Source organism: Erigeron canadensis, chromosome 7, assembly GCF_010389155.1.
Source record: "Erigeron canadensis isolate Cc75 chromosome 7, C_canadensis_v1, whole genome shotgun sequence".
NCBI classification, from domain to species: domain Eukaryota; kingdom Viridiplantae; phylum Streptophyta; class Magnoliopsida; order Asterales; family Asteraceae; genus Erigeron; species Erigeron canadensis.
Window position 1 is genome coordinate 25,557,351 of NC_057767.1, and position 14,276 is coordinate 25,571,626.

Here is a 14,276-nt window from a genome sequence, read left to right on the forward strand (position 1 = left end):
TGACGTTTTCAAAGTTTTAGGTTCACAAATAGTGCCCACATCATTATTAGTACCATTTTACACATTTTATAAATTGTTATGGCACACCACACATTAATCGACGCTATAGATAGTGTTACTTTGCGTCTTTATTAATCATTTTTTAGAAGGATGTCCAAGCATGTAAGAATATATGTATGATCAATTATATATAACACTTATTTTCATGTGATATGTTCTCAATCATCATCAAAACTAAAAAGTGCATTATAAATGTTATAAATCTATTAAACCATGTATGCACCAACAAACAATATTATAGAGATATACATCACGATCTTTGTGAACATCTTACGACGACCAGAAGTTATTAAAATGTTGTTATAGTTATTATTTTTAAAATTAATGTAAGTTTTAATAACGGTCTAAATATTGTATTTTTATATTATTGTAAAGCAATTATATAGTTATAGGAAATGATGGATCTTTCTGAAAATTAACCTAAAAGCCAGTCTAGAACTTTAAAATTGTGATATGTAGATTTCATTAATTCCCATTCATAATCTTATCATTTAATTTTGCCACTTGTTTTTCATTTTAGGATTTGGAGAATTTTTAGGCTATTTAGTTAGAAAGCTTAATCATTTTTCTTAATTTTTTATATAATTTTTAACTTAATATTCCAATGAATTTTTATTTATTTATTTTAAATTTTTTCTAATTTGAGTCAATTTTATCCTTAAAATAAAAATCTCTTAGACAAGTAACTTATTTTATTGTTGTTCAAAAAATTAAAAAGTAACTTATTTTATTGTGTTAGTTTTTCCCAAAAAAAAAAGTAAAATGAGAAGTACGAAGAAGGGAACAAAGACAAAGGATTGAGATCCTGCTTATCAATCTAGTACTGTAATACGAAGTAGTAGTAATTTCCTTAAAATTACACATTCCTCTGTTTCTCTATCTCATCTGCAATTGTCAAACAGTGTTCATGGCTTAACAACAACAACAGGCAAGTATTTCTTTCACTTATAAAAAAAACCTTTTTCTGTCATTGGATCAAACAAGGCACAATTAAATGTCAAAAGTTTGATTAATTACTCCCTTTATTTATTTATCTTATATAATTTGGGATTCGTATATCAATTTTGTTGCATTTTTTTTTTGTTTTTCTCATGACACCCACCTGTTATTATTATTAGTTAATAATAAAAATATAGAATTAAAGCTTTTACCTTGATCTTCCTTATGTTGTTTTTTTAGGATTAATATTGATATATAAAGTCAGTAGATAGATACAAAATTTATATAGATATTTAAATTATAACTGGTTGATTAAACTTGGTCTTATGAATGTGTACTGTGTAGCACTATAGCCTATTTATTTTAGGCTGTGTATATCTGAGTCAAGTAGTACCCCGAACAAGGAAAACCCGTAAATCCGTAATGTTATGATTAAGCGTACACTATTTGAAAACATATACTCATTTGATATACTAATAATAAAATGAGTTTGCATTTGAAAACAAGGGTTTGTGTGCATGATTTTCTTATTATCGAGTCAAGTTCCGCACTTAGTTAACAGATTACCATTTACAATATGTACCTGCATACCATAACATCAATATTAATTTTTCATCGAGTGACTCTTTCGAGGTACCTTGAAACTATTGTCAATGAATGAATATACATAATAATAAATTAACGACGAGTTTTGCCTCTAGTAGTTTAGTAGTTTGAGTCACAGGATTATCTTTTCTCTGTTTTTAGTCTCAGCATCTTTATTGTATGATATTACAAGACATATATGCTCATGTACTTCGATGCGTTACTATAGCTTAACCAAAGTGTTCTTAGTATATCTTTCACATCCACCCCGAGTTTCTTGATATTCCCGTTCTTTTATGATATTGTAGGATTCTTGTTATAGAACACTCTAAAAGTGAAGAAAAGCCGATAGGTGTTTGCAATTAACTTTCCAAGGAAAATGAAGGAGAAGAGTAGTTATGTACCACCTCGTTATATTCCCCTGGGACAGTCAGATAGAGAGGAGTCGGATTTAGAGAAAAGTATACTTTCTCCTTCTGATCAATCTCCTACAAAGGATGAAAGTGTCAGTGATTTGCCAGTTCAATGGTCCTCTGGAATATGTGCGTGTTTCGATGATCTACAGAGCTGTAAGTTAACTTCCACCTATGCCTTGGTTTTTCATAGCTCTATTAGTCATCTGATAAAATTGCTAGTATAACTTTAGAATCATGTCTTGACGAATATAATGTGTTAATGTCAGTGGTAATAAAAACATTTCTGATGAACGTTGCATATAAAAATGCGTATAGTGGTCATAACAATTATTAACAAACAATCACATATTCCAGCAATCTAGAGCATATGTATATAATATCACATGTTTTTTCATATGTCAAGTAATTTTCATATACGGTATGTTCATATCTATTTCCCCCCAACTTTTGACTAATATGGGTCACTCTTGTTATGTTGGACATGAGTTTGGACCGATATTTGGTTCCTCAGACTCCACTAACGTTTTTTCAGTTCAGAAGACGATTGGTTTTTCATTTTTTTCATGGAGTTCTTTTTTTATTTGGTGAAGATTGAATCTGTATTGATTTTTTTGCGAATGAACACACAAGAATAGAGAATGCAAATATAAAAAATAACTCTTGACGAGCGAATTTGGATTAAAAACTGACCAAAAGTAATTAAAATGCCGCATCCATTTGAGTTTCAACCCACTTGAGGATATTTAATTTGTCATTCAATTTAATGAAATTATCTATATCTATATATCTATATAATATTATAAAGCAGATTTTCCCCAGATTTTCAACATTGAACTTGAAATTTTCAATATTGATTTTAAGTACTTCCCCAAAATGCTCCTCCTATCTATTCTATATTTATTAAAAATAACTATAATACCCTTTCTCTCTCCTCAAATTTCAACCAATCATCTTTTTTCTCTCTCCTCCATAAATCATTCATTCTTCCAATTCATTCAAAATCTTTTATCTCAAAAACCGTACATCGATAAATTATAAAAATTGTATGGGTGTTCTTAAAATTTCATGCTCTTTCATTAGAGATGTCATTCGATATACTTTCGACAAATTTTTAAATCCGAGGGCGGAGTCCGTACGGCTAAGGCATTTGACTATCATACTCTATGACATATCAACTCCTATAACCTATCATACTCTATGACCTAGGTATCACCCCACCATCTTACAGCCGCAACGCGCGGGTACTTGCTCTCGTGTTTATAATAGTAGTTCAGATTTAATGGATAAGTCATTTGTTTTTTTTTATCATTTTGATTATCGGTTTGAAAAACTACTTAATCATCATAGATTAATGTTCACTACAATAGTAATTACAGACAGAGCCTCAAATCAACCGAGTCGTTTTAGAAATTCAGCATATTCATTCACTTTTATGTTTTATTAAACCGGCCCATGAGACATGAATGTTTTTTTCTTTCTATTTGCATTTCATTATGCATATAAGTCAATGCAGTTTAGTTGTAACACCTCAATTACTTATATTTGGGACAGTATAGATCAAGAAATTTAGGGCATGCTTGGTTGATGGTATTATGAGATAAGTAATGGGATTGACTATCATTAATGGTGCTTGTTTTGTTATTAGCTAAGTAATCATTGGCCAGTATTGGGTAGTATACCATTCCTCATTAAATTGGGGGTAATGGACTAAGTAATCAACTTTGTTAACCGTATTCTTACTTTTCTGACTTTGGTCACATTTTTCCTAAATTTACTCATTAATAACTGTAACTTATTTTTTAACCTTTTATTTTTTTCACTTCAATTAGTTAATAGCAAACTTTTTTGGAAAAGTAAGTGACATTTAAGTCTAGAATTTCGACGGAATACGAAACACTAGACTCGGGGGCTGTACGGGTTAATACCCAAAATTGTAACTTATGAGAAATATGAGTCTAATGTTCCGACTTACACACAACTTTATACTGGGAGGCTTGATAGTGTACCTTCGGGACACAGCTCCAAATCCGCACACCTCTCGATCCGACCCTTTCAAAAGGATCCAAGCAAAGGGCAAACGACAAATGCACGTGTATGATCATGTCGTGCACCGGACTAGGCACAACATGGTACGAACCAATGATACGTGGTCTGACGTGTGGCTAATGGCTACTAAGGGAACACCCCCGTACGAAGTCGTTATCACTCCAAGGCCTAACCTCATGCCCATCTCTATAAATACCCTTTCAAGTTGCCACTGAAAGGTAGAACAAATACACAACACACACTCCATTAGTTGGTGGCGTGACCTCATCACTATAAGGGAATCGCCAGTAAATAATCCTTCTCATATACATTCTCCTCAGCAAGATCACCCCTTTTAGTACATAAGCTCAACTTATGCTTAAACACAGGTCAACCTGACCTGTCCTTTACTCCTTTTATGAATTGGTACTAAGACATTATTTGTTTTACTTAATCTGTTCTGACCTGTAGACAACCCACTTACCTACCCATGGTGCTACCTCTAAGCTACAAGAGCAAGTTATTAGCTGTTTTTCCACCTTGTGTATGCCAAATGCTGATTGACTTGTCTAATGGTGCATGTAAGTCTATAACTACTAATTCGAAAGCTAATGATTTCATTTGTGCTTAGGCTTCATTGGTACGATATGCCCGTGCTATCTTTTTGGAAAGAATGCTGAATTTCTAGGACCTAACAATTTCATGGGATCTTGTACTACCCATTTTATTATATGCGGCCTTCTCAATTCCTGTTGCTGCTTGGTAACGGGAGGTCTGCTTCTTGGATTTCCTGGATGCTTTGCTGCATGCTATGCTTGTGGATACCGGAAAGCATTAAGGACAAAGTATAATTTGCAGGTATGCCTTTTGTTGTTCCTCCTTTTTGCTTATCTAGGCTCGGAAGTTGTAGGCCATGCACAATCCACACTAGTAATCTGTTCAATTTTCACCAGCGTTAAGATTAGAAGTGGCAAGAGGCATTGAGTCAGGTGGGTTGGGTAACAGGTTCACATGGACTGGGTTGACTTGCAAAATCTTATTTGTCCATTCTTCAAAAGAAAAAAAAAACAAAAACAATGTTATTACAATAATGGTTTGTTTGTTTGGGAATAAAACTTTTTAGGATGCTGTTTGCATTACTTTAGTAGACTCTTAGCCTGTTTGACATGTTCGATGGTTCTACCCATTTGATCCCTTTCTAGCAATCTTTTTGGTGGACTCATTTGATATAAGACAAAATCCAAACAAACCCATCCTTTACTCCTTTAGTAGAAAAGTTGACAGTGAAACCTCTAAATTTACCATTTTAAATTGGCTAAAATGGCTCTTTGGCATGCTTTAATGCTTCTTTTGCATTTTAGTAGGTGCAGGTAGTCAAGTGCAATACATAGTTTGTGATTAAGCAACAAGTGTGAGACTCAGAAACTGATTTACTTAGAAGTAAGATCAAATGTTTGCTTCCCAACTAAAGATTAGAACCATGATGGATGTCCAATTTCTATTGGCTTCACTGTTTATCAGTTCTTGCTATAGGTGTTTCTGGCTATCTATAAAAAACGGTAGATTGATAGGAACCGTTTGATCCCATGTACCGAATTGGTACCCACATAACCCTCAGCAGAGATAGTGTCAAGGTAATTCAACCACTTAAATTCAATTCTGCCTCTGGCAAGATTCGAACCCAGGTTGCTCCTAAAAAGTGGCAGCTGGTGGCTGTAAATAAATGAACAATTACAGAGTGTTGATATATTTTGGGACCCAACTTCTTCTCTTATCCAAAGCAAACATTTTTCATTGACAAAGAAAGTAAAAAGAATAAAATGAGTTAGCTGCAGTGTTTCAGAAGTTGTCCAGGTTTTTCTTTTTTCCTGTCATTTTTAAAATGCTCCATTCTAGCTGGTTTTGAGCAAAGAAATTTTAACGTTAAATTCCTTGCAAGTACTTGTATGGTTACTGGTAACGTGGTCATCAAACTTGCCAATCTCTGTCTTTATGCAAAAAAAGTGTCATTATGACGATTGAGGAGAGTGAGTGTGTCTTGCATTACATACTTCTCGTTTATACAGGAATTATCATGAGATATATGGTGACATTTATGGTAGTTATAGACTGGCTCATTTCTCTTAATGAATTCTTGTAAAATTAATGTAGTTTCTCTAGAAATGGTTTCCACACACATTTATGATTTCAGGTCAACTTGCATATAAAATATTTCACAGACTATATGTATAAGTAAATTATGAATCTTGGACAGAGAAGTGTTTCAGGTCAACTTGTCCCCTTTGACCCGTAACAAAAGATACCCGTTTTGATTCATTATCCAACCCACTATGATGCCACCTGCCCACCTCTACAGTTATACTGTATCATAAAGAAGTTTCTTTAAAAATGATATATCAAAACCACTTGAACTTTTATGATCCAGGAAGCTCCGTGTGGGGACTTTTTGACACATCTTTGCTGCCATATGTGTGCCGTATGTCAAGAATACAGGGAAATCCGCGAAAGGTCTGTGGACATCAATCCAAATGCAGAGATGGTAGAAGTCACAGCTCCTCCAATCCAGACAATGGATTTGGCTGTGCGGCAATAATCCCATACATTTTGTTGTTTAAGGTTTTGTTCCTTTAAAAATAGGGTTGTCACATTAGTTACAAGATAGTAAATGTTTTTCAGGCTACACTTGGTGGCATTAGTTTGTTTTTCAATGACAATAAAGATGTAGGTAGGAATCCTTGTAGATGCATAACTTGGTTTACTTTATCAATGTAGATGAGTAGGTTGGAACACAATGGGTCTTTCTGACAGAATGAAAAAACCTTTACAATATAAATATTGAAAGAACTATGCTATAGGTAATGCTTTTACTTATTTTGGATTGTTGTTCCTTCTATGCGATTAACGTCTTATTTCTCCATTCTTATTCTTTCCATATTTTTTCCCCTTCCGTAATTATGGGTGTTACTTGTATGAATTTCAAGGCAATATTGCTTTACACTTATGACCACCTAATATTTACACTAATTGTCTCCAATGAGATCAGGCATGTATGATCGAAGTTACAATCTTGCTTGAACGTGATGTGTTCTATATGTTCTTTCCTCTGCTTTCTTCTATCACGTTTGTAGGCCGTAACTAATGTCGGACATATCCAACAATCATAACTTTGACGTTGATAGGCAGTTGGCCAGTTGGGGATATAGACTGTTCTCTTTTGTTCGAAGTCACGAGAAAGTTAAAATTAGAAGCTTGTGTAAAGGTATTCTTATTGATTTACAGGGTTTATCATACATCAGATATGGCTAATGGCTCCATCTCTTTCCTATTTACTGCAATAACTTTGGTCAATTAGCAAGCCATCTTTCTACAACTTCCATAGATTCTGTTGGCTTCCACACAGGTAGTAAGTGTCCTGCACCCGACAAATATCAAAATTTCACTTAAACAAGCATTATTATAATTAAGCGGTCCGGTTTGGTTTAACCTGTTTGTTTCAAATCTAATACCGCAAGTCAAACCGGAAGAAAAATTTATATACGAAAAAACAAACTGACAATCTAAGTTTTTGATTTCACCCCAACCAATATGTCCAATTACCTCGGTTTTAAATGATTTAGTTGATTTCGATCGAACCATGCACATATCCCTGTAGTTCTTTTGTTTGAAGTTCCGAGGAAGGTAAAATTAGAACACCTTGTGAAAAGGTATTATCGATGTACAGGGTTCATCATATTCAGATATGGCTCCATCTTTTCCTCTTTAATATCTTTTAGAAACGTTAATTCGCGAAGCTAGCCATCCCTCTACAACTTCCATGTATAGTATATTTTTACTGCACTAGTTAATTCCGGAGGTGCATTATTATCGCAAGGTGGTTCCAATATGTTCTCAAGATTAAACTGGGGTGAATACTGCGATTCAAATTATAGTGGATAACGAAATTCATATGATTTTATAGATACAAAAAACAATTAGGAAAGGCTAAGTCATATCCTTGCAGACTATATGCACATGATGAGTTTCTTTAAAGTATTTTTTAATATATTATATATTTATTAATATGATATATGATGTTTTTTTTATGTTCGTTCAGATGTCACCGACAACGTACGTACACCAATTAAGCAATGTAACATGAATCATTGACTTTTGGTAAGTTGCTAGATTCAGATCTGTGTTTCCTAACCACCAAATACGGAGGAGCATCTGAAAATAGAAAAGGGAAAGCAATCCAAGAAAATTAGGAAAGAGTTTTTGATTTGTTGATCATGGAAAAGAAGTTGGATAGTAGTACTGATGACATCAAAGTAGAGATTCCTGCAGGTGCTCATGACTGCAAAATTAACTCAATACCTGGCAATATTATTATAGATCATCATCAGTTGGATGTTCATGATTTACAGCATGACGACCACCACCCGGGTTCAAGTAAAGCACCCACATTGACGGCAAGTGGTTCTCCTCCTGTTGAAATGGTGTTAGAAACTACTCAGGAAGTCGCCTCTCCTCCTGCTGTAACACCAGATATAATGGCATCGCCAGCAGGCAAAGCAAATGATGATGATGATGACGGGCATTATTATCCTAGACGAAAAAAACCTAAGAAACTCGAAGTTTTGTTTATTATCGAGTTCAGTTTATTTGTTTGCATTACATTGGTTTTAATTCTAAGCATAACTATGAATAAACTGCTAGTGGATAAAGAGATTTGGAGTTTAGAATTATGGAAATGGTGTGGTTTGGGATTGGCATGTTGCTGTGGCCGTTTATTTTCAGAGTGGTTGATGAATATCCTAGTTTTCTTGATTGAAAAGAAATTCTTACGTAGAAGTAATGTTGGGTATTTTATTCATACCGCGCAGAAGAGCTTTCAGGTTTTCATCTGGTTAGGTTTAATTCTACTAACATGGGTGCTCTTGATTAACCGAGGTGTCAGTCGTCGCTCAAGCCACACATCCAATGTTGTTCTAATTTATATCACAAGGGGGATTGGCTCTACACTAGTTGTTGCTGGTGCATGGATACTCAGAACTATAGCTGTAAACTTCTTATATGCTTCATTTTATGAGAAAAGATTCTTTGACAGGATTCAGGAAAATCTCTTCCATCAATCCATACTTCAAGCCCTAGGGAAACCATTATTGATGGATCAGCTTTCAAAGGATGATGGAATTATTGATGTAGTGCAGAAGCTCCCGAGGATCCAACGTGGAAGGGTATCTGCTTGGACAATGAGTAGGTTAATTGAAATCGCATCACGGACCGGCTTTTTAACACTTGATACACGTGAAGATATGATGAATTCGGTTGAGCAGGAAAACGACAGAGATATTACTAATGAATTCGAAGCTATGGCTGCCGCTTATTTTTTATTTAGAAATGTAGCTAAACCCGGGTACAAGTAAGATTGGTCTAAATTCCATCTGTTTGTTAAAATTTCAGTCTATTATTCTTGATGCATCTCGATCATTATAAATATATTATATAATATATATATATATAGGGGAAAGATAATTTGAGACCAACTAAAAAAAGTCCAAAAAAGGACCATTGATTTTCGTAAGTTACACACCACCATCATGATCTACTATGATATACAAGACTTTTTTGTAAAAACAATAAGACTTTCAAGCGACGGGCCCACAGAAAAATCATGTGTAAGTTAACTTACACACTTACACATGTGTAAGTTACATATGTGTAAGTAACTTACACATGATTTTTTTATGGATCCATCGCCGGAAAGTCTTAGTATTTTTACAAAAAAGTCTTGTATATCGTAGTAGATCATCATGATGGTGTACAAAAATCAATGGTCCTAGTTGGTCCTAAAATAAGAGGTGGTCTCAAATTATCTCACTATATATATATATATATATATATCATATGAATTAGTTACATCGAAGAGGAAGATCTGCTGCGTTTTATGAACCGAGAGGATGTGGATATGGTGCTTCCAATGATAGGAGAAGAGGAAATTGGAAAGGTTAACCGGAAATCCGTTACGAATTGGGTGGTACTAACTCTGTCAAACTTTCACCATTCATTTAAAAATATCAGATTTTGATGTCAAAGTTATTTTATTCCGGCCCTTGATATTCATTCATCTGGGTTTTCAGGTAAGCTTGTATATGAAGGGAAAATATCTGGAGCATTCTCTAAATGACATAAAGGAAGCCATAAAGGAATTAAACAAGTTTGTTACTGGGCTTTTGGTAGTAGTCCTCATAATCCTTTGGGTTATACTCATGGGTATTGTTAAAACAGAGGTGTTGCTGTTCATCTCATCTCAGTTCTTACTCGCCGTTTTCACATTTGGGAGCTCTGCTAAATCAACGTTTGAAGCCATGATATTCGTGTTTGTGAAACACCCATTTGACGTTGGTGATCGTTGTGTCATTGATGGAGTCCAGGTAGGTAACTCACTACTGAACCTAATCCACCTGCAACAATTTAGTCATAAATACAGTGCCAAATTTATTGAATTATATAAACCTCCTATAGGTTGTCGTAGAAGAAGTGAGCATTTTGACTACCGTCTTTCTGAGATATGACAATGAGAAAATGTACTATCCGAATTCAATATTAGCTACAAAATGCATCAGCAATTTTAACCGAAGTCCTGATATGAGGGATACTGTGGAGTTCGATTTGGACATTTCCACTTCAGCTGAGAACATTTCAGCTCTAAAAGCTAAAATTAAAACGTATGTCAACTTATTCTACTTCTCTGATATCTCCCGTTAGTCTTGCTTTCATTCAAATTTGGCTAGTCTCTCTCTTCATCACACTTAATAACCAACTGGGTTGGATCAGTGCTTGGAGCTCATGCCTCTGAAAACAAAGGTCATGAGTTCGATCCTCATGCCCAGCAAGGCTGAAGGTCCTTTTCTACCTATGGTAGAACCTGGAAGCAGCCTCTCTACCTTTGGTAGAGGTAAGGCTGTCTACATATCAACCTCCCCCATACACCGTCGAAGACGGTATTGGGACCCAAAACCCGTGGAAGACGGCATTGGGAGTTACTTACTTACTTACTTTTCTCTCTTCATCACACTTAAATAATGCTGCCATTAATCAGGACTAGCTAGATGTCCAATAACTGTATGTATGTAATTATTATACATGGCCGGGGTGATCAAGGTAGATGTATTGAGAGATGATCATAACGAGGGCGGGGATTTAAACTTAACTTTTCTTGTTATAATATTTCATCATCTGATCGAATGATCTCGATATTAGGCTAGCTTGTTTTAGGTATAACATTATCCTCGATATAATAGTAGTGTGGTTTTATTTCCTATCAGGTACATAGATAGCAAGGATTTCATATGGCAACCACCGCACAGTTTTCAGGTTATGGAGATTGAAGACGCAAACAAGATAAAAATGAGACTGTACGTAACTCATACCATAAACTTTCAGAATTATGAGGAGAAAAGCAATAGAAGATCAAACCTAGTGCTGGAGCTGAAGAACATCTTCCAACAACTTGGAATCAAGTACCATATTCTTCCCCCAACACATGCTAATTAGCCACATACGTCGCGTGTGCATCTTCATCGGCGACACCTGTCGGCTGTCACATCATTGTAGTGAATCTTGATCAAATCTAATCATGTTTGTTAATTATCCCTTGCCTATTAATTTCCATGGTAATCACAATTAGTATTTCCCCTGGACATTTACAATGAATAAAAATTAAAAGTTCAAAACATGTTACTACTAATTAATTTTGCATGAAGAATTACATTGATGATCCTGTGAATTAACGTTGTCAATATTTGATTAGCACTTATATATATTACAACTTTCTAAAATCTTTAAATTAGGATTTCAAGTAGACTTTTCAATAAAATTTTGAATATAGCATTTTTAAATTTTGTTGGACTTGATTGTTCCAAGTCTTGTTAACCCAATGTTAGAAGGGTTATTAATTCGCTTATTTGTTATTAATCAAAAGCTGTACGTATTTAAGATATTTAATTGTTAATATGGTTAAAATAGGTTAAATAGTCATGACTTTTATACACACACAAATAGAAACGATAATTCATTGTTAACTGTCTTTAGAAATCTCTTATATTAATAAAACAAAATTGTTTTCAAAAACTTTTTTTAGAAAAAAAATGAAATGGTAAGTCATCATCTTTTGCTAACACAATATTTAAATAAATATAACATCATAATTTTTGTATTTTTATTTTCTTATTCTTTTTTTTTTACCTTAAACATGTTTACTTTCATTAACTATCTTAAACTTTCATCCATTTTTCTATCCTCATATAAATAATTTTTAAAACATATATACAATGATAAATGAATAGTCATCAACATTAACATTAAACTTTTTAAAGATTCTTTTTTTAAATTTTTTTGAACTTTTCAACTTTTGTCTTCTAATATTGATCTGAACAAAAAATGTCTGGGTCAGAACCGATTTAACTTCAAAAACCCGGGTTTAATTAGCTAGTAGTATAAAATAGATTAGTTTGTGTGTGTCATATATATACAATGTAAACGCTATTTTTAGTTCTTCTTAATATTATTTTTGTTTTGTTTTTTCTTTTAACAGCAAACTTTTACAATTAAATACCTCAGATAATCCTAAAATACCTTATGCCAAGACTAGATACTTGGTCTTTACTCGCAAAAACTTTTAGTAAGTAAGCTTATCCCAACATTGGCTCTTGTTAATCTTGTGAAACTATGATCTTATGGATCAAAGCCTAGGTCTCCAATTTTTCAAGAATTTTGATTCATTTTTTTGATCAAAATGATCAAAAGGCATTGTCAGTTCATACGGTTCTGAAACAAGGGAACAAGGAGTGACGACCTCAGAATTCAAACACCCCGTCTTTAAATTTTACCGAATTCAAATATATAAACAACCCTTTTTTATATAGATAATAACTAACATTATAACAAAAAAATTATATAAACATAATAAAATCATAATTTTAGAATTACATACCATAGTAGTTACATATTTACATTTTAGACGTTAATTAAAATGTAATCAAGTATATATTTACATTACAGTATAACACATCCTTTTAGTATATTATACATTATATTATATTATATTAAAAAAAGTTCAAAAATTTATTCCTCTTTTTAAAATTATGTCCCAATCGAGAATCGATTTGCACATCCTTTAGGCCTCTCCTGGGAACAAGAATGGGGAAAAGACACCAAGGTTCGGTTCCAATTAGGAATGGAATCGATGAATATCATAACGACCGTTTTGGTTCTATATTTCGGTCAGTGGAAGGCATATTCAGGTCAATGAAAAGAAACTATCGCATAGTTTAATTTTTAATCATATATTTGATAGATGATTTACTTTTTAGAGTTAATTACAAGATTGGTCCATGTGGTTTTATCCATTCTAGCAATGGGAGTTCTTTTTTGAGTATTGTTTCAATGGAGGTCTCTATTCTGAGTACTGTTTGCAAGATTGGCCCATTTTCAACCAAACCATTAACGAGTGTCGTCAAGTCCTCACATGGCAATCACGTGCATGGACAATAACGTCATTTCATACAATACAGAAGGGACGATCATTGCTAGTAAACTCGGAGAGGGATCCCCATTGCTAAATAGAAAAATCATAAGGACCAGTTTTGCAATTAACAATTTGAGATCTTTTTTAATTTAATAAAAGAGATTTTAATATACAATTGTTAGTACTTCAGATCCCTAATTAATGAAGATGTACCTTGTATAACTTCTTTTACTTTTTTTTTAAAAAAAACCTAACTGATATATAAACTTCCATTATTATTTATAGTTACGAAATTAGAGGTCTTAGTTTAGGAATTTAATATTACAAAAAATTAAACTTGTTCGAAAAATATAATTTAAATATCAATAATCATGAAAAGTTAAAGTATGTTAATAATTATATTTGGATTAAGTATTTATTAAGATTCATTTTTTATAGAAAAACTAAAAAGTTTAGTTTAATGATGAATTACAAAAGCGTGTAAAATAATAAGACAATTATTAATAGTAATATAACTTTTTTGGGTCCCTAGTTTTTAACGTAGTTTTAACTATGATACATGCAAAATTAACTTTAAGGGTTAATTAATTTTTTCAAATGGTTAATAAATAGTTGTTCAGTAGTTTTTTAGTATATATAAAATAAATGATGATAAGTATTATCAAGAGTTAATTGCAAGATTTATATAAAGAAAAGATAAATATTAATAACGATATGTATTATCAAGAGTTTATTGCAAGATT

At 33.1% G+C, this 14,276-nt stretch overlaps 2 protein-coding genes across 2 annotated transcripts; both read left to right on the forward strand.

The window, feature by feature from the left end:
- The first annotated feature begins 797 nt into the window (after positions 1-797).
- On the forward strand, positions 798-6,896 carry LOC122607702 (cell number regulator 5). The gene is made up of 4 exons (XM_043780726.1): positions 798-988; positions 1,893-2,153; positions 4,657-4,883; positions 6,451-6,896. Exons 2-4 carry the CDS (start codon positions 1,964-1,966, stop codon positions 6,616-6,618), a joined length of 585 nt encoding a protein of 194 aa, XP_043636661.1. The 5' UTR covers positions 798-988; positions 1,893-1,963; the 3' UTR covers positions 6,619-6,896.
- Positions 6,897-8,293: 1,397 nt separating this feature from the next.
- LOC122609165 (mechanosensitive ion channel protein 10-like) lies at positions 8,294-11,657 on the forward strand. The gene is made up of 5 exons (XM_043782224.1): positions 8,294-9,426; positions 9,921-10,041; positions 10,145-10,438; positions 10,530-10,732; positions 11,333-11,657. Exons 1-5 carry the CDS (start codon positions 8,294-8,296, stop codon positions 11,559-11,561), a joined length of 1,980 nt encoding a protein of 659 aa, XP_043638159.1. The 3' UTR covers positions 11,562-11,657.
- Positions 11,658-14,276: the final 2,619 nt, after the last annotated feature.

What these genes read in the sequence shown, in the direction of transcription:
- LOC122609165 (XM_043782224.1), top strand. Translation starts at nt 8,294, where the DNA reads ATGGAAAAGAAGTTGGATAGTAGTACTGATGACATCAAAGTAGAGATT. An exon ending in GTAGCTAAACCCGGGTACAA is followed by an intron (nt 9,427 to 9,920) that starts GTAAGATTGGTC and finishes CATATGAATTAG; the next exon opens with TTACATCGAAGAGGAAGATC. An exon ending in CTAAAAGCTAAAATTAAAAC is followed by an intron (nt 10,733 to 11,332) that starts GTATGTCAACTT and finishes ATTTCCTATCAG; the next exon opens with GTACATAGATAGCAAGGATT.
- LOC122607702 (XM_043780726.1), top strand. Translation starts at nt 1,964, where the DNA reads ATGAAGGAGAAGAGTAGTTATGTACCACCTCGTTATATTCCCCTGGGA. An exon ending in TTTCGATGATCTACAGAGCT is followed by an intron (nt 2,154 to 4,656) that starts GTAAGTTAACTT and finishes ATTTGTGCTTAG; the next exon opens with GCTTCATTGGTACGATATGC. An exon ending in GGACAAAGTATAATTTGCAG is followed by an intron (nt 4,884 to 6,450) that starts GTATGCCTTTTG and finishes TTTATGATCCAG; the next exon opens with GAAGCTCCGTGTGGGGACTT.